We start from the raw sequence: 24,568 nt of genomic DNA on the forward strand, positions 1-24,568 counted from the left end.
AAAAAATCAATTTAGCTCACTTCCTAGTAAACCAACATTACGTAAATTAAAAAATAAATGAAAATTGTTCAACTTGCTAACTAACACAAATTTGAACATTTTCGAAAATCCCCAATCCTACACAAAAAAAAAAACAATGCTTCAATATAAAATGAAATTATTACCTAGATTTTCGTAATGATGTTCGACGACCTTTCTTATTTTCCAATATGGTAGTCAATTAGCAAAATATAAGGAACAATTTTCACGAAAGTGAAACTCTACGAAAGATTCACATACGTTTTAGCCGTTTTGGAGAAAAGTATTATCGAATTAAAAGACAGATTCAAACGATTCGAAAAATGTTAGAAAACGTATAAATTCGCAATATGAGGTCAAGAAAGTGTTGCCAAATACCGGTAAAAAAGACACGGCAATATGGAAAGGTAGTGGGAGAGTTAAGTTAGCAAGTAAAGATTAGAAACAATGCAGCTATCTATTACGGCAAGCAAAAACATCGAGTCGAGGTAGAATTTATTTTAACGTAATAAGATTTTGTTTGCGACGATAATAATCGCTCTTTTCTGGTCGGGCATGTTAGAAAGTAGCTGCCTACCTCAATATTATTAATACCGCGGTCTCGTTAACTAACACATTCAATACAGCCATGTAGGTATTACACAAACCACTAACAGACAGTCAAAAATATCTTACGATGTGATAACGGTTTATCAAGGCGGAAACCAAGTTATAATCCACACAACACAAAAACCAAATGTGGGGAAGAACGAAACGGAAGATAACGAAGCACGGAAACGAGCGAAGGCGTTATTAAACCATGTTTTAGATGCGTAGTCTACCATTGAAACCATCATCAAAATAACGACCATAATGGCGAATTAATTTCAACCGGCGAACAAGTTAAACCTCTGTCTGGTACGCGTTGTAAAATCAATGAAAGCCGGAGACTAGGTCAGGCCGTCGTCGTGGCGGCGACGCGTACAGGCAGAGCACGTGGAACTCCACACAAACCACAACACAGGGAAAAAACAGCCAATTTTTTACCTGGTGGCTCAAGTGATAGTGGACCAGGAGAGCTTGCAACAGCCCTTCCATGGCGTCGATCGTTCCCGCACATGTCTACATCACACCAACAGCACCGCACTGCACCGAGACAGACCTTGCAATGCCATTCATCGAGGCCATCGCACGGCAACACCGCCTTTAGCTATCAGCTGGCGCCGGCCGTTGTTGCCGCATCGCGCATGACGGTTTACAACACCACAACTTGGCGCACTTGAATCACTCGATGCCGATTCATTCGTTAGCGAGCTGGTGCGTTAGAAGGATGCGCGGCTCCTCGCACGGATCTCTACCGTCGAAATGACGGCAAGTGCACCTACCTATTCCGTTGTGGTGACTAGTGACTAGTGCGTTAATTATCGCCAACAACACCGACGACGAGTGCTGCTTAACCCCACGAATCGTCGTCGTATTCTGTGCAGAGGTTTGATGATGTGACGTGACGAAAAAAACTTATCAGAGTGCGGCACACAAATCGGGTCAACTCGGCAACAAAAAATTGTTTCCGGTGCGCCAAAAATAGAACTCGATGCAGCCGTCAAAGAAACCGTTTTGCGTTATTACGGCCGTTACGCTTTACAACCACTAGAACTGAAACATATAAACCGCGGAAAATACAAAATTTCCCTTACTAACCCGGCAAATCTACTTTGCAACGCGTTACTAACTGGCAAAATACTGCGATAACAATCCTCCTTTTTGGCAATGCGTCTTGGGCTCCGACAAGGTTATTTAGCCGATTTCTCGTGACATAATCGACCCAATCTTCCGATTCTCATCACCCCACAGTGGCTGTGCTATTGTGAAGTAGATGTCGTTGTTTTCAACAAATTCCAAAAGCGCAATTACGAGTGAAAGCCTCCGCCGACGGATAACAGTTTTGCATAAAAATGACGGCTGTTTTTGAAGCCAAGGTCTCGTGTCTCGCAAATGGAAGGAAAGAGAAGAGAGAGTGAACAACCCGCTGCGCTTCCACTTGTCTGGGCTCTTGGATCGACCCACCAACTCTCGAGAGCGTGTGTGTGAATGTGTGTGCCGTAATCGTGTAGTCGGACATGATACTAAATGCCGAGACCGCTGAGTTGTGCCGCAAGTTCAACGTTCGCCGCACAATGCGGCTTGGTAAATCGGGCTTTCAGTCCTTCAACGCAACAACAACACAAGTGGCCCGATTTTAACCAGTGATCCGGCCGAACAAACACTCACGTCCCACGCGAGATTATGACGGACACAAAAAATTATTACAATCATATTGGCGCACTTGCGATCTCTGCAGCACCTCGATTGTACCTCCCGCTATTAATAATTATGTTTGTTTAACAAGCCCAATTTAGCATCACGTTCTAATCTACTGTAATAATAAAATGTCACAATGCCGGGACCTTGTTGTTATAATCAACCGCGTAACTCTCCAATGGGTCACGGAACTTGGACGAAACCAAAACTTACTTGTTACTACGAACGATCCCGTGATCCTAAACCACTTTGCACACAGGAAAATTTTCTTAAAAAGCGACATAGACGTCACCAAGATTTGTGTTTAATCTAATCTGTAAAACGTTACGACAGCGGAGGAGAACATTCAATTACGCGAACCGAATTACTGCGCCGAAATTATTTTCTAAACAATTAGAAAGCTATTCGGTCCCAGCGTGCATGACTTACCAACATAAAAGGAGCAAATTGTTGCGCGCACACGTCAGTGGCGATAAAATTTAAGGCTCGCTGTTAAACACCGCAACCGAAGAGACGTCATCGGAAACTAAGGACGAACACAAATAAAATAGGTACTGCCAAAGATAATGGAGCGGTTTAGAGTTCGACTTCTGGTGTGTGTGTGTGTGTATAACTTTTGCTACAGGCTGTACTAGATTCGCATTGCAACTAAGTGCAACGACACCATTCTTATAAAACCGTACACTTCACGACCGATCTTCTCTAAACACGTTTACATAATATTTGACATGACAATGTATTGAAAAGAGAGGAAAAACTATTTTGCACAATCTTCAATCGAAATGACACGCGGGTAAATAGACGTATAGAAGGAAAAAAAAATGGCGCACACGTCCGATTTCCGGAAGCAGCGAGCTTAATTCGTTTTTCGTCGGTTGTGATTCGACCTTTTTGTGCTATCTCGACACGTTTGATTACGAACGCGAATCGGGACGAACCCTAACTGGTTTCATTCAAGACTGAAAAAAACTTATAACGACGAGTCGCACCTGCATCTCCCCCTTTTGTCCACATCGACAATCTCCAAGTCTCCAGTTCGAACGACATTTATTAACATTCAACAAAAGTTAATCAACAATTTTGCTTAATGTTTAATTAAGCCAACTGGTTTCAAGCAGACAGAATATTAAAATATACAATATGTAAACAATAGAATACCTAGAACCATTGTAAACAAGACGACTAAAGGAGCAGGAGCTATTTAGAACTCAAGAATTATGAATTTTCTTTTTTTTTTCTTGGTTTTTAACTTCTCTTCGGCCGTTTCCGTTAGAAATCGCGACCCGGCAACAATCTTTACTTAGGCCCTAGGCCTAGGGAACAGTTCCCCAACTTTTTTCAAATTCGTTTACTCATCTTGCGTTTTTGCCAGCATATTACGTCAGACTTCTAGACCAATTGTTAGACACTATTTTTCTAATAATAAATCTACCTACTAGTTAGTATTGAAAAAACCATCGCGGGTGTGCGTGATGGGTGAAAGAAAGGTGGATGGTTGGAAGAAAATAAAAAAAAGAAAGATAATTGCATTTTATAGGCACTCACCCTAGCGCCAAGGAAGCGCGCCTCCAGGAGCTCCTGTTTCCGGGGGTCGAGCGCCGCCTGGAAATGCTCCATCTTCACTCCAGCGCCTGTAACAACGCCGAGGTCATAGATATATGCATTTCAAGGGGGCAAAGCGGGATAAAATCGGGAGTAAAGAGAAAGAGAAAAAAAAAGAAAAGATCGGATGGCAAAGGATACCCATTCTACGCTCCTTTAACCTTCCCGCGATGCGTGCGACAGCCATCCGAAATAAAAACGGTGTTAGTTTCTACAAACACGCATTAATTTATTTAATAATTTACAATCTAATCATACAGTTATCAATGTTAATCTACTCATACGTCAAAGTAATCAAATTTAATTAAAATCTTAAAATGAGGAAAGTATTTGGGCAATAAAAGGTACGACTAGTGTTAGTCTAGTACATACTCTAGTTCTTATAACGCGGCATACGAGTAAGTAAAGAGATTCAAGAAATAATGTAAAAGTAATCCTGAAATGTTTTGCAGAAACGCATCGCGAACTAAAATTGCCACGTAATAACAATGCAAAGATTATCATTGATAATAACAATATGGCGTCGAAAGTCCGGAAGTGGCCTGGCCGTGACGTCACCCGATCTCGCGTGGCACGTTAACATTGATCGGGCGGGGGTCTGAACCGGGGGGACAGTGGGTGGATTTTGTACGGTGGAATAGGGACCCCCAATTACGACCGTCAGATGGAGCCACTGAAAATTGAAAAAGTTCCTCCTTGGGGCAACACCCAAGTTGCAGAGAAAGCACACTATATAAGTCGACAACCAACCACTTTGTCGAAAGCGTCAATTCCTGACTGATCCAACGAACGATGACGACGACAAATACGTAGAAATTTTGCCAGTGGTGGAAAATATTAAGAACGGGTAAACAGGGCATCTCAAACGATGATTTAGTAAACACACTATCTTTCTTTTAACTCGACATAGTTTTAACGTTGACCGTTCGAAAAACGCACTTGATTTTTTTCTTGAATTTTTAGTAGCTTTATCGTTTTATTATGACATTATCTAAACAAAGACATGGTTATCAACCCATTATAAAATAGAAAGGAGCAAACAACAGAAGAAAATTTCCAGAAGTTTTATTTGCAAATGACTCAATGAATAAATTAAACGACATTGAAACGTCTTACAGGTTGAAGATTTCTGGTGTAAAAATTCCTTTGAGGAGCAAACAACTTTAAAATCAATACTCCATCAATATATTCGCAACTAGGCCCAAATTTCATTTGTTCAAACCAACAAGCACGAAATAATCATAGATTTTTGATATTTTTAGCGTCTGTAGACACACCCAGATTCAAAGATCAATGCCTTTCCGTTGGGGTTGCCAATGATTTAGGGTGAAATCTCTTATTACAACCTCGTCCGTTCTCTCCTCCTTTTATTATGAACGCATCTTTTGTCCGACTTTCTCAACTAATTATAAAATTTTCCATATTCTAAGTACACTCTAGGTGGAAATTACAGAACCGCAAGCTGCGAGATCAATATCTAAACAAAGTTGTATAGGTTAAAAGCAGAAAAGGTTAGCATAACATTCCATCATGCGATTCTGTTCTAACTAAAGCAGTATACCCGACCAAGTCGAGAGCAATGACGTTCTGGCAACGCGACGAAGGGGAGCAAATCGCGTCCAAGGAATTCTACAGGACGTCTCCATAATCCTAGCGTAAAATCTAAATACAGGGCGTGGTCGTATCACTCGCATCTTTTTTTTTCCTCATTACATCACTAAAAAGTGTTTAAATTATCGCGCGCTACAATTCAACTTTAATCCGGTTAATACTCGAGGTGAATAACGCCGGTTTTCAACGATAATTTTATGCATCATCTATTGGAAATGGATCGATACGTACAACGCATCTGTACCTACATATTTGGTTTTAGCGAAATTGAGTGACCAATAAAATGAGCAGATCACAAGATGAAAATGCGACGACGAGTCCACTCGCGCTTATCTTGGGGGTGTCTGTGTACCCAAATAAATTGAACTTTGTTCATAAATAGCAACTTTACAGGCAACAAGGACGACATTGCTATTATTTTATGTAGACGTAACACTACCTTGAAAACAGTGACGGAGTGGAAGGAAAATTTTTGTAAGGGCCCCCAACCACTCCGAAAACGGCACCAATTTTGAAAACGCTAAACTTTATGATTATTAGTTAATAACTTTCAAAAATTATGAATAATAATTCCAGATTTAAACATCAATTGTGGTAAATGACTGTCTAGTCTAAAACAGCATACACACAATAATTTAGTACTATTATCATTAAAGATTGCATGTGGTCTTTACACTGATACAGTGATAAAATACAATTGCTTATCTCCATTGTTTTAAATTTTTATTACACGTGAATTTAAAAATGTATATCATCATTCCAATTTTATGAATTGATATCATCAATATCATACATCAAAGAAGAATTTATTAAAAATACATACATAATTTGTGGCAGTTGCCTTTTCTAATACTCTATACTTATGTATATTATTAGTTTCTTTATTTTAAAAGAAATTACCAAACAACTGTGGACAAAACAACTTTTTTAATCTCATCAAAATTTAAATTTCTGACCTAGCCCAGAGAAAAGCATTTTAATAAAAATGTAAAAAAATAAATGTTATCAACAATTAATTAAATACAACGTTTGCCAAGCCAATAAGCATTCATTAAGTGCTTTTTGCACTAGTGAACAATCATAAAAATCATATTACATTAAGTCCTTAGGATGACAATAACTTCATCATCATTGGTACCTTTGTAGTTCACAGTAACCTAGTAGAAATGCGATCTAATTCAAAAATAATGGAAGGTAGAGTATATAACTAAGTACATATTATATGGATCGATCGTAATTGAAAGAATTCGTTTATGTTATGGTTCGTTATTTTAAGTTTCTTTTACGCTATTAATATTCAAGCAAAATTGGATTGGTCAAATGTCTGCCATTTTTGTGGTTAATACATGCCGCAAGGTCAGGTGCGAGCACGGAACAGCTAACCACGGGGATAAAATGGATCGATTTCATCTCTCACTCACTGCACCGACAAACTGTGTATGTACCTCGTTTCAACTCGACGTTCCAACAGCAACTTTTCGGTCTTTTACACAACCACTCATACGAAAAAAATAAAAGGCGGCAATTTTGAACCGATATCCAAAATAAAATTTAAAAAAAAACGTCACCGGTGCTTCAGAAAGCCACAAGTCTCAGAGTTCGGCCTATGGGCCAAGTAAGAGAAATTCTCCGGTTCCTCATATTCTTCCCCTATTAACGGGTCGAAGGCCGACTAATCGGCGAGGTGTCGAGTTTACGCCCTTCGATTCCGTCGTTCGTTCGTGATACACCTCACTTCGGGCAGAGTCAACATTTTTAGTCTCGTGTGTAGAATGATTCACAAATGGAAGCTGTGGGAATGTGTCGCATACTCTTGGTATGGCTGTACCGAGTGCGGATCGGCGCGAGTGAGAGATTCTAGACACCCCCGTTCCCCCCGTCGAATGTTCGACCTGATGACGGTTCCATTTCAACCAGAAAAGGCATCTCTCCGGTTTCCCGGGATTTCGACCTCTTTTCCTTTGGTTCGAAATGTGCTTGCTTGCTGCTGCTTGTTTCAGCAGCACAAGAACATTCCCGACGGAAAGCGGACAGCGTGTGCGACTCCACAGGTCTCTGTGTATATAAAACGATTCTCGGCAATACACGCACCAGCTACTACGTAGAGTTTTGGTTACAGTTGTGTGCACGAAGCAAATCTAAAAATAAATGCCGTATTGATCTGGCGAAGAGGACTAACTACACCAGGTTTAGAGAGAGCTTGCCAGTTTTGACGGCTACAACACGGGTGCGCAATGAAATTAAAAATTCATCGGTGTGGACAAATCGAATGAAATGTAATGTCTTCCTTGACCTTAAAACTTCTGAATCGACAAATCTAGTTACGCAGTTACGAGTCTTGATACTAATTGTATTCAATTATTGTTTGAACGAATGAAAAATGTAAAATATTTAAAGCAAAATAATAGAAAATAATATACTATAAATACAGATAATAGATGTCGTATTATTGAACAATTTAGTTCAGGAACAATACACAACGTGGATACACAAATCGTGACGAGGTAAGACGACGAGAGACTAAAATGCCCTTTGACCCCTATCTTGGCGGCCACAGAAATCAATACGTTACCAAGCAAGCTCTGTCCGCAATATGTGTAGATATACACTACGACTTGCAAACATAGCGACGAGCAAAATCGTGTATCTCGAAAAGGCGACAAAGAATAAGTGGATCGGAACTCTTGGTACACGTGAGCGAGAGCAAGACGAACAGGCGACGATGATAACGTTCGAGACGAAGATGGACAGTTCCGCGGTCATAACCGATACACCTTTCCGAGGTTTAAGCATGTACAATCGAACCAAACTGGCTGCCTTGCTACCTTAAAAACCTCCCGCCAATCCCCTCGGTATTAATTGTAGAGTCGAAAGAACCAAACACTGAGTGAAAAACCGGGTGCTTGTTATAATAACTGGCAAACGAATGAATCATCGGGATAAGAGGATCCACGCTCCCGAACTGGCAACAACGCACTTCCTTTTGAATGTTTCCCTTTAACACTTCCTATGTCATTACAATTCGGTTTTATTCCATGTCGAAATTTTCGGCCTTAACTAGGACAACGCTGCATTTCCAATGTTTCGGCTTTACGAGTCTCCGAAACATTCTTCCAACCACGTGACAACGGCAAACCGCTCCGTAACCTCTTCAGCTGTTACAACTATTGAAAAAGCATCGCAGTAAAATGGAAATTATTGATTAAAACAGAACATTAAATTCACGGTTTGTTGGAAATTTTCCATGTATAATATAAACGAAAAAAATCTTCGAGGGTGTATACTTTTGTTTACATTCTCTTGTCAAAATCTACGCAGTTAATTGTATGAAGCTCTTACCAACAAAAGATCTAAGTACAGCCATGGCATATCAGCGTTTCTGGATATAATGCAGAGTAATCCTAAGGGGGCGGCACCGCACCGATGATGGTTGTGCACTATTCACCCCTGATGACACTGGCACTGCACTCGCCACCACATTACCTCCGGTTCGGATTCAGTTCTGCGGAACTGAATAACAAGGCAAAGTTTAGAGCGCACTCGTCAGTGATGCACTGCGGCCGCCGCACGCTGCTGTTGCTAATAGGCGCCATCCGCCATGTTACCGCCTTGCTTTGATATGTGTATGCGATAGGGTAAACAGAGACGGGCGGGCGCGCGCCTTTGTAACCGGCAGCAGAAGCAAGATGTGACTCTCCGAATCCATCGGGACACGTCCTCGACCGCCGACGCCAGGCTCTATCCGAGTGAAATATCGATTCCGCGATCGCCCTTGTGCATATGTACTCCCTACAACCACATCGACGGCTAGGTGAAAATGTCGCACATTCGTCCCAAGACAAAACAATTCAAACTCCTTCCTATCGCTTCGAAACTGACGATTCAGCCAGTAACTTCATAATCTACGTAATGAAAATTTTGATCGCTGGAAATATGCGTGAAATTCTCAGGGCGTATGCTTTTTAGTTGTTGTCTGTTAAAACGACCGCAACATTGAAATAGCGGAACCCCACCAAAAGACTCAGATTACGTTTTATGCTTCGAAAACAAACTCGTGACAAAGGGTTAACCCATGGTAAACTCAACCCCCCAAAAAAAAAAACCACAACATTTACAACGCATCTTTCGCAATGATCAATTTGCCAGGTGCATACATACATTTCCAGAATCCCGGATTTCTCCTCTCCCTTCTCAAACAAGCCGAAATTTGATGCTACCCCCGATTCGAAGTAATGGAGCAAGGCCTGATTAAAACCAACGTTGCAATTGTCGCCAACCATAAAATACCGAAAGTCCGTGTGTCATTAGAGAATCGAGGAGGGCAGATGAGAGCAGTCAGAGGCGGATCAATGTAGCTGCTAGGGAGTCCAAGTGCAATTTACTCAATCCCGCCATCTGCACGCCCGCCAGGACACCTCGTCCTAACACACTTCAACAGGGAGAGTATTCGAGGCTTGCTACGCTCTCACGCCACCTCCGTTTAAGTTCACAGGTTTTTAAAGCTCTCTGGGGGCTCCGACTTGACTCTCTTCAACGACGCAGTGCGCAAATTCCATTCAAGTCGGAGAACGTCAACCTAATTAATTGTTCGATAACGCACAAGTACATTAAATATCTCGACCCAATATGTCTATGTTTTGTTACAAAAACACTTATTTAAAATATTTTAGGCTGGCGCATCCACCATTTTTGCATGCAGCCGACTTTCGGTTAGTAAATAGAACTCTATACGAAAGAAATGTATAGTATTTATATTGATTTTCGTTCTACGACTTTGACGGTGAAGTTGGTCTGCGACGCAATAATTCCACGATAACACCCCACAGATCGTGTATGCTACGAGTCTGTTCAGGAAGAAGCTTAATGAAACACATAGTTAAACTCGCGGTGTATACCAAACACAAATGTTTTGTCTGTGCATATCCGACGTCTCTGAAGAGACTGACAAGCCACAGTCAACATTTTCAACAATGACTATTGATTTATAAATCCTTTGTAATCAACTGAATTAAAAAACAGAAGCTCGTTCCGGTTTATATTTAAAATTGGATTTTTTTTGTAACAATGGGGAGAAAACATTTTTTCGCAATAATAAGTAAAATGATTCTCTGAGAAATTTGTGGAAATAATAAATTTAGAAATTAATCACTTTTTATTAACATCACAATTTTGTTATCGCTCTCAAAGTTAGAACTGAAATAAGTGTTGAAGGAAGTACAGATTTTATGTCTAGGTAGATTCTCCGAATAGATTATAATTGGAATTTCTACCTGTACAGAAAATTCGACAAACATATATCAACAAAAACTCCACTTAGAAACAGCTCATAACAAAAAAGTTGGGCCTGCGTAAAAAAATACAGTCGCAGGAATCGACACAATTAGAACTGAGTAACTCTCGGCCACTCATTGGTTAGAATAAAAATTACAATTCCATTACGTATATTTAGTTCTGAGAATGAGTTAACTTTCACTAATTTACGTTGTAACAAAAAAAAAATGAAGTAAATAAATTAGTGTACCAATACATTACTTTTAAATTGCTAAAAAAATATTTTAAAATTCATTAGAAAACTTTCCGTACACATCAAAAATCAGTAATGTTCAAGGTTTTTCCCAAATGTATTCGCTATTTAACAAAAAATGTAGAATGGTTAAGGCTAAAATAATCTTATCTATCATCGAATCGAGTACATACTTATTGATAAAGTACAAAAATCATAGAAAATCATCAATTTGTCGAAATATTCTGACCTAAAAATAAAGCGATGCACCAGAAATGAACAACGACAAATAAACTGATGTATTTATTGTAAAATGTGTTTCCTTTAAAACAATTAGAACTCTTTGACTACTTATTATAGTAAGATAGATAAATAAATATGAAAAGTTATTGCATGAATAATGAATGAAAAATATTCATACCTGTACAATATTGCAGCATAACCACGACTTGGTAGATGTATTACTTTTTTAAATGATATTTTTACCGTAACTATGCCGAATAATTTCCATCAATACGTTATAAAAATATCTACAAGGACATTTATCCTACGCACAAAAATAAGGCACCAGTAACTTTCCACTCTTTTATTATATTGTCATTGTTCCACTCTGTTTTGATGGACCCCGACGGAGGTTAGAACACCATTATCAACAACGGCTCAAATCATTCGGTAATAACCGACCCTCATCGCGTTTATTCACGATCTTTACCACATACAAAAAGGACACATCGTTACAACTTTATTATGATTAACTTTTCAATGTTTCACAATGTGCGATAAAGTTAAAAACTTGACTCAATAGTTTTTCTACGAACTGAAACCCAACACGATTGGTTCTGCTCTCCTCTCTACATGTCCTTTTCTTTTCTCGAATCTTACGATGATATTTTAATCGGAGACGGTTGTGAGGACGATCGATGCAACCGGAGTTGAGTTCCGTACAGATCCACGATGAAACATGACAACAGCGCAAAACAGACGTGATGAGTGCTTCACACCGGCTAATAGGTTCGGTGTGCTGTTATGCGCAGAGGACGACTCTAAACTCGCCACCGTCCCACCTCAACACTCGGAAAATAAGCGATTAAAAAACTAAAAATACGGAATATTGGCTTCTATTTTTAAATACCAATACCGTCATCTTGCCTCTCCCACTTCATAATAAATCGCTGGTAATTGTTGCGCACACAACTGATATCAACTCATCTGAGCGAGTGGCGGGACTTACATAGTTTTGAATTTCGTCAATCAATTCAACAGACAATAGAGGGCGATATTGACAGGTGTTCGCGCAAAAATTCAACTAAACTAACATCGAACAGAAAGTGACCCCGCTCCGGTGTTGAAGTGCATCGATCGCCATCGCAAACACTTGTTGCACTCGCTCGCTTTTCCCACCAAAACAGGCAGCGATGCCAACGAACGGCAAAAGCTGCAGAATTCCATAGATATCATCTCCTCTTAAGGCATACTAAAAACGCGAACTTCTTTACAAACAAAGCCAATTAAAATCGGTGACGATAACATGTGATACGATAACAGACAGTTTTATTCCGGACCATCAGATGGTACAACGGCGGCCTCTAATCGTCAAACACCTCTAACAAATGGCGCCATAAAAGACCTCGTAAAACTATAAGCGTAAAAATGACATCTCTAACAAAGATTTTAACTGCAAATAAATAAAAAAAAATCGTAATTATTAACATCATTCCATTATAGAGAATTATTCCAAGTATTTTTACTTCTTGAAAATACGTAAACTGATGTCGATGAACTCAGGTCATGCTCTAAGGTCCAGTTCAAATCATTGAGCTGGTCAAGCTCCCAAAATCTTATAGAGACAAAAAAAAATGATGTCCCATTGTATATTGTTTTTTCACAACTTCTACAGTCGAAACATACAAAATCGATTTTTTACCATCTTCTCTCAATCTAATTTAAATTTAATTTTTCCAAAAAGTTGCACTGTGTATTGTCGTCTATTTTTTTAAATATGTAAATACAGGGTGATTCAGATAAGATAATGAGCCCGACGATCTGACAATGCAACACAAAAAACAAATTTCATTTACGTCTTAATCTAATTTTAATTACGATTTGCATTTGCAATCCAAGTTATCTTATGTTGCTCTGACAGTGCTTTGACAAGCAATTGATGATTTATAAATAAACTGTTTTCCTACCTTTAATGTTTCRTWCTTTYATACATTTTGTGTTGGGTTTACACCGAAAAGACTTTTCTAATTTCTCTATCATTCCGCGAGAACTGAACGGCACTAATGATCGTTCTCTGCACTAATGTCAGAGTGACATAAGATGATAACTTGCTTAGGATTTGCTTAGGACTTAGGATTTAACTTGCAAATCCTAATTTAAATTGGATCAAAGGCGTAACTGAAATTTGTTTTTTGGGTTGCATCGCCAGATCGTCAGGCTCATTATCTTATCTGAATCGCCCTGTATATGCTCATTCAATCCTGCTTCCTATTTCAAAGAAAATGACGTCAATTTCAGTTTTCTAAATGGAACAGCCTGGATATTTTATTATTTTTTGATTCCTTCTTAAATTGTTTTTCAACAAGCTCACTAACTATTATAAAGTTAACTATTGCTTTTAGGCAATTTAAAAATTAAATAAAATAAAGTAGGCAGTAGAAAATATAGAACATTTTTATTCATTCAATCTTTAGACAAGTAAACGACTGATAACAAAAAACTGTTCAACTTTGATCAAAGAAATATTATAAGTTTGAAAATAATGAAGTTATAACTTGAGGTTTTTTATCCAGTCTGTATCTATAATAATTTTCTAGAACTATTTAAAGCCAATAAACACGAAGTTGATTCAACCATATCAAATCTAAAATAATAAAAATCAGAAAAACAGATATCCTCGTCAGTAAATTTCTAAGATGCAAATTTGGATCCAAAGTGCTTTATGTACTCGTAGTATATTTTTTATCTGTATGGGAAACAACTTTCGTTGTAGCTGTAATAGCTCTTAGGTTATCAAATATTCAACAAAATTTTTAAAAACAAGATGTTTGTAAAAAAATCATAATTTTTTTAGTTTTCCGTTAGAAAATAACTGCGCATTCGTTGAAAAGACTGATTTGAGCTCGAATTTGGGGTTCACGTTCGTTCTCTGTTCACCGTTACAGATGCCTGGATTTGATGGTTTGATGCAAACAATACGAAAGTTGAGTTCAAACGCAGATTCCGTTTGCAGTTGTACTTTTCGACGCTAGATTTCGCCACGATTGAACAAAACCAATTCACGGTAAAATAGATATCATTTTATACAAAAATATGGGTGCGCGGCGACTGACTATCTTACGTTTGAATTTTTTAATTCGCCCAGTTTCACATCAAGGTCATCGGAGCCGCTAGAATTTAAAACATTTAATATCGATGGGTTTCGCAGTGCCATGTCTCTACCTAAAGGTCAACTATCGTCACCTTTAAAAATCCATGAAGTGCGAGAAAACGAACAAAGAGCAAAAAAACTGGTTAATATAAAGTATGAGGAACGACAACAAAAATTTTACATAATAGTCAATCGACTCCACTATTACTAAATATTTTTTCACATATCTCTGTGTAGTTATAAATAATTAGCTTTGTTTTGACAACGCTATTTTAAAAACTTTGTGAATATATTGTCTAATTTTCTTTGGTTGGCTGCAGTTTACGTTTATATAGTGAACAAACCGAAGAAGCTTGGAAAAGATTCTCGAACCGCAATTCAATCAATAAAATCTAATTTTAAGTACAACTTACCGCCTCCAGAGAAACACCGGTTATCTGCCATGCCTCCACTTCCGTTGGCGCTCCATTCGAATCTGCAAGTAAAGGAAAAGAAATATCAATGTTTCTAAACATTTATAAACATTTTTTAACTTTTTTCCATAATCCAAGCAAATATTATCTTTGATTCGTTATTTCATAGTTATTAATGTTTTCGATTTTCAACACGAGATGGGACTAGACATCAACGGTTCATATTTGGTATAAGAATAAGCGTAGACTCAGCCGTCACAATAATCTGTTACTGATTCCAATTTTAGACTTATTTAGAGAAATGATATCGATAGGTTTATTGTAAACGAAACAAATTCGTTCCTTAAAAAATCAGAAAAAGCAGAAATGTTGAGAAAGTTCTTTTTTGACAGTCTTCCAGACGTACCCCCTATTAAAAAATAATTTTTGATAGAAATTAAAAATGCACCGATTTAGTCAAAAACCAAAAAACGTAAATTGGTGTACGGTGTTATGTAAATACACCAAAATTCTCGAGGACTTCTTCCTTGAAGCACGACTGTTAACAATGAAACGTATTTTCTTTTTTAAATTTTTACGTTTGCAAGATACAGCTTTTCGAATGAGACCAATGAACAAAAAATATATCTCAAAAATATGGAATGAAGTAACAATATGTATAAACTTTGACAATTATCAATGCGATCAGGGACGACACAAATGGGTGGTTATAATTTGAGTGAAACAAATAAAAACATTAACTTGAAATGTTTCACAACAAGAAAAAACTAAAAATAATTAAACTAAAGTTAGTTCTAATAATAGATCTATTATTGATAACAAATATTCAAAGTTTTCTTACCAAATCAGTCGGTACAGTTGGTTGCAATAAAAACGGTAAATAGAATTTTCTTTAGATTGAAACAGGTTTTTCCCTTGTCAATTTGTCATATGTCGCATTGAAATATTTTTTACTGCAATGTAACACTTAAATGCCGAGAGCATCAAATGCGAATTAAGATAATCAATTAGTTGAGTACTTACGTGAAAACACAATGAGTAGTAGTACTATAGATTAACTGTCAGTTCTAACTTAACCTTTTAGAATTAAGCCATATTCAAACTATGGATAAATATAAAAATTTTACATTTTTATGCTTTGACATCTTCCGATTTTTTTGCAACCAAGTGTGCCTGATTCTTTAATCAGGCACACTTGGTTGCAAAAAAGCCGCTTGTACCTTATGAGTATTGTTGATTAACATTTGGATTGGATTCGGTCCAAAATTTCTTCAGAAAAAATTTGTTTATTAGAATTTGCATTGGTGAACCTTTGTCTCTTCCAAACTGCTCTGTCTTGTTCCGTAAATTCGAAATCCACAGTAATAAGACCAACGATTGTTGAGATCTACTTAATACCTTAGTCATACAGCGGCAAAATAATTTTGAAACATTTCGTCACAAATCAGCAGGAAATGTGATTATTTTTTAATAAGTAATAATTATTTACATTCACTGACGCCACTGACATACAGGAAAAAAAATTGATTAGAATGTTTTTGGTCACAAAATATTTTATACATCATTTTAAGCAAATTCTAAGAATTGCTTGATTGATTGATTGATTGAATTCAAAGATATTTTGGTTTATTTATACATAACACGCGGTATGTCAATTTCTCGAACAATTTCAATATTCTGACTTCATTGTATATTTTTCTTATTCATGTCAAAAATTGTAAGTATCCCAATAAAATCTTGAATAAACAATTGCACCGATAAATAAAAATATAATTCAGTTAACAAACTAAAAAAAAAATTGACTGATTAAACGATTCAAATGTCAAAAGTCTTCCAACTAGTCTTAAATAAGCAAGCACAAGTCTCAGCTTAATCAGAAATAAACGATTTATTTAATTAGTGTTCAATTTTGTGCACAATGTTTTTGTGACACTGTCTTATCAAAAAACAGTGTTTTACAAAATACAACTTTGTAACACAGTTAATTTGGTAACTTTTTATGCAATACTTTTATTAGCACTGACTGCATACTGTCGTTATAAGTGAAAACTTGTTATACATCAATGTATTGCTCCGATAATGATACAAGTTGAGCTATTTTCAAGCGATTTGGATACTGCAAACATAAAATGTCATCAGTTTTAACTTTCAAATAAATTCAATTTAAAAAGCCCTCAATGGAAAAAGTAGTAAAAACATGTATCACCTTTCAGTGGGATACTCGTGGATTGTAATACTCACCATTGCGTCGCTCGTATCACTACTCAAAGCACAACGAGAGATAATAAAATGTTTAAATTTGATAAGTAAAAAAAAACATGGTAGGCCAACTAAGTTGCGTTTGATTCTTGACATTTCAGAAATGTCAAAAATATATTTAAAAATGTGTGAATCTGATATTAAAATTGTAGAAATGGAGTAGTGCGCTTTCCCAGAAGTAAGATAAACTGTTGCAGAATCAATTGAATACTGATTAAGCAAAATATTATGCGTAACTGGACAATTTGAAAGAAAAAATTCCCGGTATTTTTGTAATTATAACGTCGGTTATCCTGCATATTACCGCCCAAGAGAAGTAATTTATTACTTCTCATGAGATATAATGACGTGTTTCCCAACCTTTAAAAGGTTAGTAATCGGCATATTACATTGGTGATTGTGAATAAAAAATTTTATGAGGAGTAATATTACTTCTCTTGGGCGGTAATATGCAAAATAGCCAATGTTATTATTACAAAAATACCGGAAATTTTTTCTTTCAAATTGTCCAGTTACGCATAATATTTTGCTAAATTAGTATTCAGTTGCTTCTACAGCAGTTTTTCTTACTTCTGGGAAAGCGCACTACTCCATTTCAACAATTTTAATCAGATCAACGCAATCAATATTTCAATTTTTTTTGACATTTCTAAAATGTAAAAAATCAAACGCAATTTAGTTGGCCTACCACGTTTGAACCTTACCTTGGTTAAAATTTATTTTATTCAATTTTTTTAATAAAAATAATGTGATAGTGAATAAAATAGCATACAAACCTCGATGGTAATGGCATTACCCCATGGCATTACCGTTTTACCTTTCAGGCAGTAAAAAAATCTGTTTTTCGCTTTTTTTTTACTTTTTAGTTTTTACTTTTACCATAACATTATTGACATTTACCAATGTTGCTTTTTGTCTTGCCTCTTTCGCTGCTTCAGCAGTTTCTGGAGATCATCAGCATTCGACACTTAGCGCTGCTAACTGCACTAACCATCCACTAGTTAAATTATTACATAATAAACACTTTCATTTTTGAAAATCTCAACACAAATTCCGATATTAACGAATGATGTTTGTTTATAAGCGTTGTTATGATTTCATTAGTTGCAACGCGTCCTGATTATTTTGCTCATTTACTTGATAATTATTATGTTGCTCTCTTCTCTCCATCGTTTCCTGATAAAATAGTCAATATTATTAGGAGTAAAAGTGAGTTTATGTGGCTCAGTTGAATTGTTTGCCTCACTACGTTCGACAAAATAAAAGTTCAGCTTCACTTTTACTTCTAATAACATATTGTACTATTGTTTATTGTTAGCCAATAACAAAGTTATTAAACCAGAAACACTTAACAGGGCCACGTTTTTAAAATTAGTTAATACGAGTACAAAATCTAATTTCTACATGTAATTTTAGAACTGCAATGTAGACTTTATGAATCACCGAAAAAGAATGCAAATAGGGTCAATGATGTTTGAATAATTTACCACCATGAAAATTTACATTAAAAGAAAAGAGGTAAAATAACGTTTTAAATTCAATCAAATACAGCGAAATGAAGTAAAATGTAAATTTTTAACCAAAGTATCAATGATTCTTAACGCACCAAACTGCCTAACATTACTATTACTATGAAAAATATTTTTTATACTTTGCAATAATCATTAGAATTCCTGGATTTTACTTGCCTCATTTTAACCACAATTGTCAAATAAATATCAGGAGTAGAAAAGTTTCAACTGTGTCTTACCGTAAACTCAAAATAGCCTGATATTTTTTCCATTTCAACAACTCGCGTAAAATTTTAATGTCAAAATTAGTAAAACGAATTGTATGCTAATTTATTTCTAAACAACTTTGCTATCTTTAACACAATATTCATTTAAACAATGAATAAAGTTTCTAGTCTAATATTTTACGAACATTATACAGGCTGTTCAGTTTTTATTGTTACAAATTTGAACAGGTGATACAATATTCAATTTTAAGACTGAAGTTTCCTATGACCATTTATCAAAAAATGTTATCTACTCGTAAGACAGCTACACCCTCTGAAAGATGTCCCACTGTTGCAAAATAGATAAAATTACAAAAGTTGGTACAGCTGATAACCTTTAAACACCTGAATGAATTTAAAAATCAAATGTCGAAATTTTTATTCAGGGGTGTCCTAAACAGGAGCAGTTTAGAATAAAACGGCTTTAATTTTAAATTTTTATGCTGGGCGGGGTCTGGAACATAAACTTTAAAATGATTTTACTCAAAAAGTTGCATCGAAATAACGCAAGAAACCTTTTTTTTTTGTAAAAAACTAAGGAATTTAGAATTTTCTTGCTGAAAGTGGTAAGAAACTTCAGCCAAAATAGAGTACTTTTTATCCTAAACTCCCCCAGTTTAGGACGCCCCTGATAAAAAATTTCAACATTTTATCTTTGAATTCGTTTAGATGCATAAAGGTAATCAACTGTACCAAATTTCTGAAATATTGGACAAAATCCAGTAAAACATGCACCTCTCTCAGGGAGTGTACCTACCTACCTCTATTTCATAGTATTTTTCGATACATGTTCAAAGCAAACTTATATCTTAAAATGAAATATTCTATCACCTGTTTAAATTTGTAACAATAAAAACGAAACACCCTGTATAAAACTTTAAGTTTGTACCTAGCATAAAATACCCCCAAATCAAACGTCACTAATTCTAGTTTATCTACAGCCTGTCTCAAAATTTGCAGAACAGCTTTATTATACAATATTATACACAGTGTTTCATGATCCTAATCTGTCTACCTTAATCATTAACTAACAAAGAATAGACACTTTCCTGCAAGTTTTGTACACTATTTTTCCTACGACCATAAATTTTTTTTTTCTTACGAACATTTTTTTTTTCATAACGATTTATTTTTTATAATGGATACAAAAAAATACGTTAAATGAAAAAATACAAAAGTTTCGGGTGTGAATTGTGCGTTAGATTTCTAACACACAGTGCGAAAACACATCGCGCAGGTTTTCTTCCTCGTACGATATTGCCAATTTTCGCGCATACGTTATTGTGCGTTATGATCTAGTTTCGTATATGGTCGTAGGAAAATATTTTTAATAGAGTTCATAAAGGGTTATGTTTTGCAAATTGCACTTTACTTTGTAAAACTGTATAAGGAACAGGGAAAATGAAAAAATGCCTCCTGCCATTTCTATCGCCACACTAGCAACGTCGCAACTGCGTTTTTGAGATAAATTAGGTCACAAACATTTGATTACTGCATAAAAAGATGTCTGTTATAACTAGACCTTGCAGATAAATTTAGAGCCAAAAGACTAATATTTCAAATAGAAAAAAACATAATGTACTCATATTCTACATTGGATTCGATATTTTCTTGATTCAACGTGCCAAAATGCAAAGAATTCGCCATTTTGCACTTCAATTACAAATGTTACAAATTAATTGTCAATTTTTAAACACTTTTATTTGTTATCATAACAACAAACAATAATCAGGTTCGAGAAAGTTCTACCTTTTAAACTAACATGAAAAATATATTATAGTCAGCTACGTAACTGATCAACAACAATTTACATTGTACAATGTCTACAGCATTAGTTTTGGAGAGCACATTTGTTTAACCTTTCTTCCAACAATAATCTAAAATAATATTTTTATTAAAAATTCAGAACGAGTTTAAGATATCCATGAAAACTAAAGTAAGTAGTTCTTCCATGACCGCGATCTTGATAGAGTGGTGGTCCAGGTGCTAAATTTAACATTCAGCAACTTCCTTAAGAAATCCTAGCTCACAGTTCAACATTTTAGACCTATTATCTATCTACCTACCATCACTATAATAATGTACAGTGCGATCAAAGTCTAATCAGCGATATTTTGGTTTTGTTTGAAAACATTTTGTTTGAAATTAAATGTGTGAATATTAAATTAATTAGTTTTACTGGACATTCATTCTTTGTCTTTATTGTGCATTTATTATTTTACTGTTCATTTATTATTTCTATTCACAATCACTAATGTAATATGCCGATTACTAACCTTTTAAAGGTTAGTAATTAAATCCCGTGAGCAGTAATATCATTTTATCCCTTGGGCGGTAATACGCAGGTTTGTCAACGTTAAGATCCTACCACGTTTGGACCTTAACTTTGTTAGAATTTTATTTTACTCCAATTTTTGACTAAAAATAATGTGATTGTGAATAAAACAGCATACAAAACTTGGTGGTAATGGCCATTACCCCTTGCGCTTTATCCGATCTCGAGGCTGGCACCTCTCGGTCGTATACATAAGCACTAGAGATAATGCCATATTTACTACCTCGTTTGTAATGTATTATTATTCACAATCACTAATGTAATATGCCGATTACTAACCTTTTAAAGGTTCGGAAGCACATCATTAAATCTCATGAGGAGTAATAATATTACTTCTCTAGGGCGGTAGGATAGCCAACCTTAAAATTACAAAAATACCGGGAATTTTTTTTTTTTCAAATTGTCAAGTTACGCATAATATTTTGCTAAATTGGAATTCAATTGCTTTTGTAGCAGTTTCTCTTACTTCTGGGGGAATACACTGCTGCATTTCGACGATTTTAAATCAGATTCACACATTATTTCAATATTTTCTTTGACATTTCTGAAATGTCAAAAATCAAACGCCATTTGGATGGCCATTTTTCTCTTGATTTTGCTCGTTTCAGGTGAAGCGAAAAATGTTTCTTCTTTGCAGTTTTGGCGTAAAATGAAAGATACATTAAAAAAAAATATATTAATAAATAATGATAGTTTTTGTTAAAAACGACTTTGTTTTTTATCTTAAAGCTATTTCTTTGAGTTGCTATTTATCAAAATTATGTTTTTCCCACACTTTTTTTTATTTAACTTGCGAAAACTCATTTGTCAAAGTGACATTATTGTCAAAAAATTATTCAAAATCCAAAATCAAGAGAAAAATGAACTTTTCTTTCTACTGAGCTAGAATCTGAATCTCTGAAATAAGAGAAACTCATGGATGGTGAAATTCTGTTTGTTTACTTTATTTCCATTTTATGACTAAAGGGACCACGCACCAGGTAGAGAAGGTCGGATGATTGACAGCTGCCACAGAATAAAAATCTAAATAGAGTATGCAACTTACAGTACACCAAATCTGAACAGTTCATTCGGTACCCTAGAGCCTTAACTTTGTTAGAATTGTATTTTACTCAAATTTTTGACTGAAAATAATGTGATTTTGAATAAAGTAGCATACAAACCTCGGTGGTAATGGCATTACCCCTTGTGCTTTATCCGATCTCGAGGCTGGCGCCTCTCGATCGTATACATAAGCACTCGCAGTAATGCCATATTTACCACATCGCTTGTAATGTACTATTTCTATACATTTATTATTTTTACTGTGTATTTATTTTACTGTGCATTTATTATTTTTACCATTATTTGCCTTATTTTTTGTTAATAATTTTAAATCATTCAGTTTTTGCTTAGTAACCTCCGTACCTAAGAAAAAATCGGAATCACTGCTCCAATGCATTTTTTACGAAATGCCCAGGCGGGATATTGATACATTTGATTAAGGAGGCGGTGATTTTTACTGAACAAAAATACTTAAGACATTTAAATAATATACATACTGTGCATTTGTTCCCTTTTAGATTTGTAAAATCAGAACGTTCAAATTATACTTTCAGGGATTACTGGTGTCAGTTGACAAAAACGGTCAATTACTTAATTAATTAATTAATAATAATTATGAAGATTATTTTTTTAAAAGTCATCTTAGCTAATCGAATTAGAAAAAATTTCAAATCGACTAATAGCATCAAAATCATACACTGACTATTTGTTAGTAGCTAATTTGATTACAGCGACAATTTTTTCATGAATGTAGGGTAATACAGGGAGAGATGACGCACCTTTTGAAAAACATGCCAAACATCTACTTTTTTTAAACTGAACGTGGTCCTAAAATAATAACTAATGCTTTAGGCATTAAACTTTTATTGCATAAATTCAACGGCAAAATAAAGTCAAACATTTTTCATGAAAAAAAAATAATACAAAATTCTGAATTTGACAATCTCTCCCTCACCCCATGACGACGCATTGGGTGTGGGAGAGATTGCTAATAGGGTTTTTACACAATCTCGTTACTTTTCGGCAATTGTCTTTTTCCCACAAGGCATACAGTAGTTTTTAAAGGGTGTGCACGTATCATGAAGACACTTGCGGCGACGTAGGTTCAAAATCAGAGGACAGCAATTTTTGAATGTAGTTACATAGATTCCTTTCTGGCATCTTCGTCCAAAAAGGGTGCTCCGCCTATACCGGGTGGCCCAGGCAGGCTGGGATATAGGAAATTAACATGGGAAATTAGTTTTTATTTTTTTCCGGCTGCAGGAGTAACAGAAATCAAAATCTGATTGAGGGAGCTTGTAGTGCTCGAAAAGGGCTATCTTATCGACATTTTTGTCGATTCTCCAATTAACTTCATTTGGGCGAAAACGGCCCTCGAAAAATCGAAATTTGAATTTGCCGCATTAGCGTTACTAAGAAAGGAACTATCAAGTCATTGTTGCCAACAGAGATAGTTCCTTTCTTAGTAACTCTAATGCGGCAAATTCAAATTTCGATTCTTCGAGGGCCGGTTTCGCCAAAATAGAATTAATTGGAGAATCGATAAAAATGTCCATAAGATAGCCCTTTTCGAGCACTACAAGCTCTATCAATCAGATTTTAATTTCTGTTACTTCTGCAGCCGGAAAAAAATAAAAACTAATTTCCCATGTTAATTCCCTATATCCAACAACCCTGTCTGGGACAGCCGGTATACTTAATAAATTAATGAATTTTTCTTTTGCTAAGCGTGCACGTAGTGTCCTATCAGGGATATTGTTAGTACGTTATCTGTCCGGAAACGTTTAAAGAGGTGTGTCATCTATCCTATGGGTTTGAGATAAATGACACACCGCTTCTACTATAATACTATAATCTGTGCAAGTACCTAACTTGGGCAACTAACGCCACATGCACCGATTTCGTGAATTATCGGACTGCATCGTCTCTCCCGCCGCGTCATCTCCCCCTGTTTTACCCTACATATATTGTTTAAAAAATACCTAATCACACCCAATTACATTCGTGGTAAGTAATAACTTTTTTTATAATTTTAACTAGATTAGCAGGAATGAACAAAGTCCACGAACTTCCATAAATTCACTAGCGTTAAATTTGTTCCCTTTTTTTTATAACTGGAGTTGAAATGTCTAAAGGGCGGCTCGACCGAGTCAAATATGAGATTAAACATTTCACACGAAGCAAATCACGATTTATTTATCAATAGTTGCACGAATTATTATGTAATAATTAAATTATGTTTATGAAAAAAGCATCGAAAAAAGCGAAATAATAAAATTAATTCCCAATATTTAAGCGGTGTGGTGTAACACGAATCGCCCTTTGTGATCTGCTTGATGATAAGATAGTATAC

The 24,568-nt window shown here is 35.8% G+C and overlaps 1 protein-coding gene across 14 annotated transcripts in view; it reads right to left on the minus strand.

The window, feature by feature from the left end:
• LOC123015785 (serine/threonine-protein kinase tousled-like 2) overlaps nucleotides 1-24,568 on the minus strand; it is a 39,884-nt gene that overhangs the window by 10,279 nt on the left and 5,037 nt on the right. For 4 of the 14 annotated variants that reach the window (XM_044415720.1, XM_044415724.1, XM_044415721.1 and 1 more), the window contains exons 2-3: nucleotides 14,801-14,862; nucleotides 3,844-3,929 (exon numbers count right to left, since the gene is read on the minus strand). In XM_044415720.1, coding sequence (XP_044271655.1) covers nucleotides 3,844-3,929; nucleotides 14,801-14,831 — 117 coding nt within the window. In that variant the 5' untranslated portion in view covers nucleotides 14,832-14,862. Of the gene's footprint in view, nucleotides 1-1,044; nucleotides 1,352-2,727; nucleotides 3,244-3,843; nucleotides 3,930-8,850; nucleotides 9,037-11,435; nucleotides 11,638-14,800; nucleotides 14,863-24,568 lie in introns of those variants that run through there. The other 10 variants (XM_044415735.1, XM_044415731.1, XM_044415725.1 and 7 more) reach the window with 9 other exon arrangements.

Source organism: Tribolium madens, unplaced genomic scaffold, assembly GCF_015345945.1.
Source record: "Tribolium madens isolate multiple individuals breed KSU strain unplaced genomic scaffold, Tmad_KSU_1.1 Scaffold_19;HRSCAF=116;Tcas5.2_LG9, whole genome shotgun sequence".
Lineage (NCBI taxonomy): Eukaryota > Metazoa > Arthropoda > Insecta > Coleoptera > Tenebrionidae > Tribolium > Tribolium madens.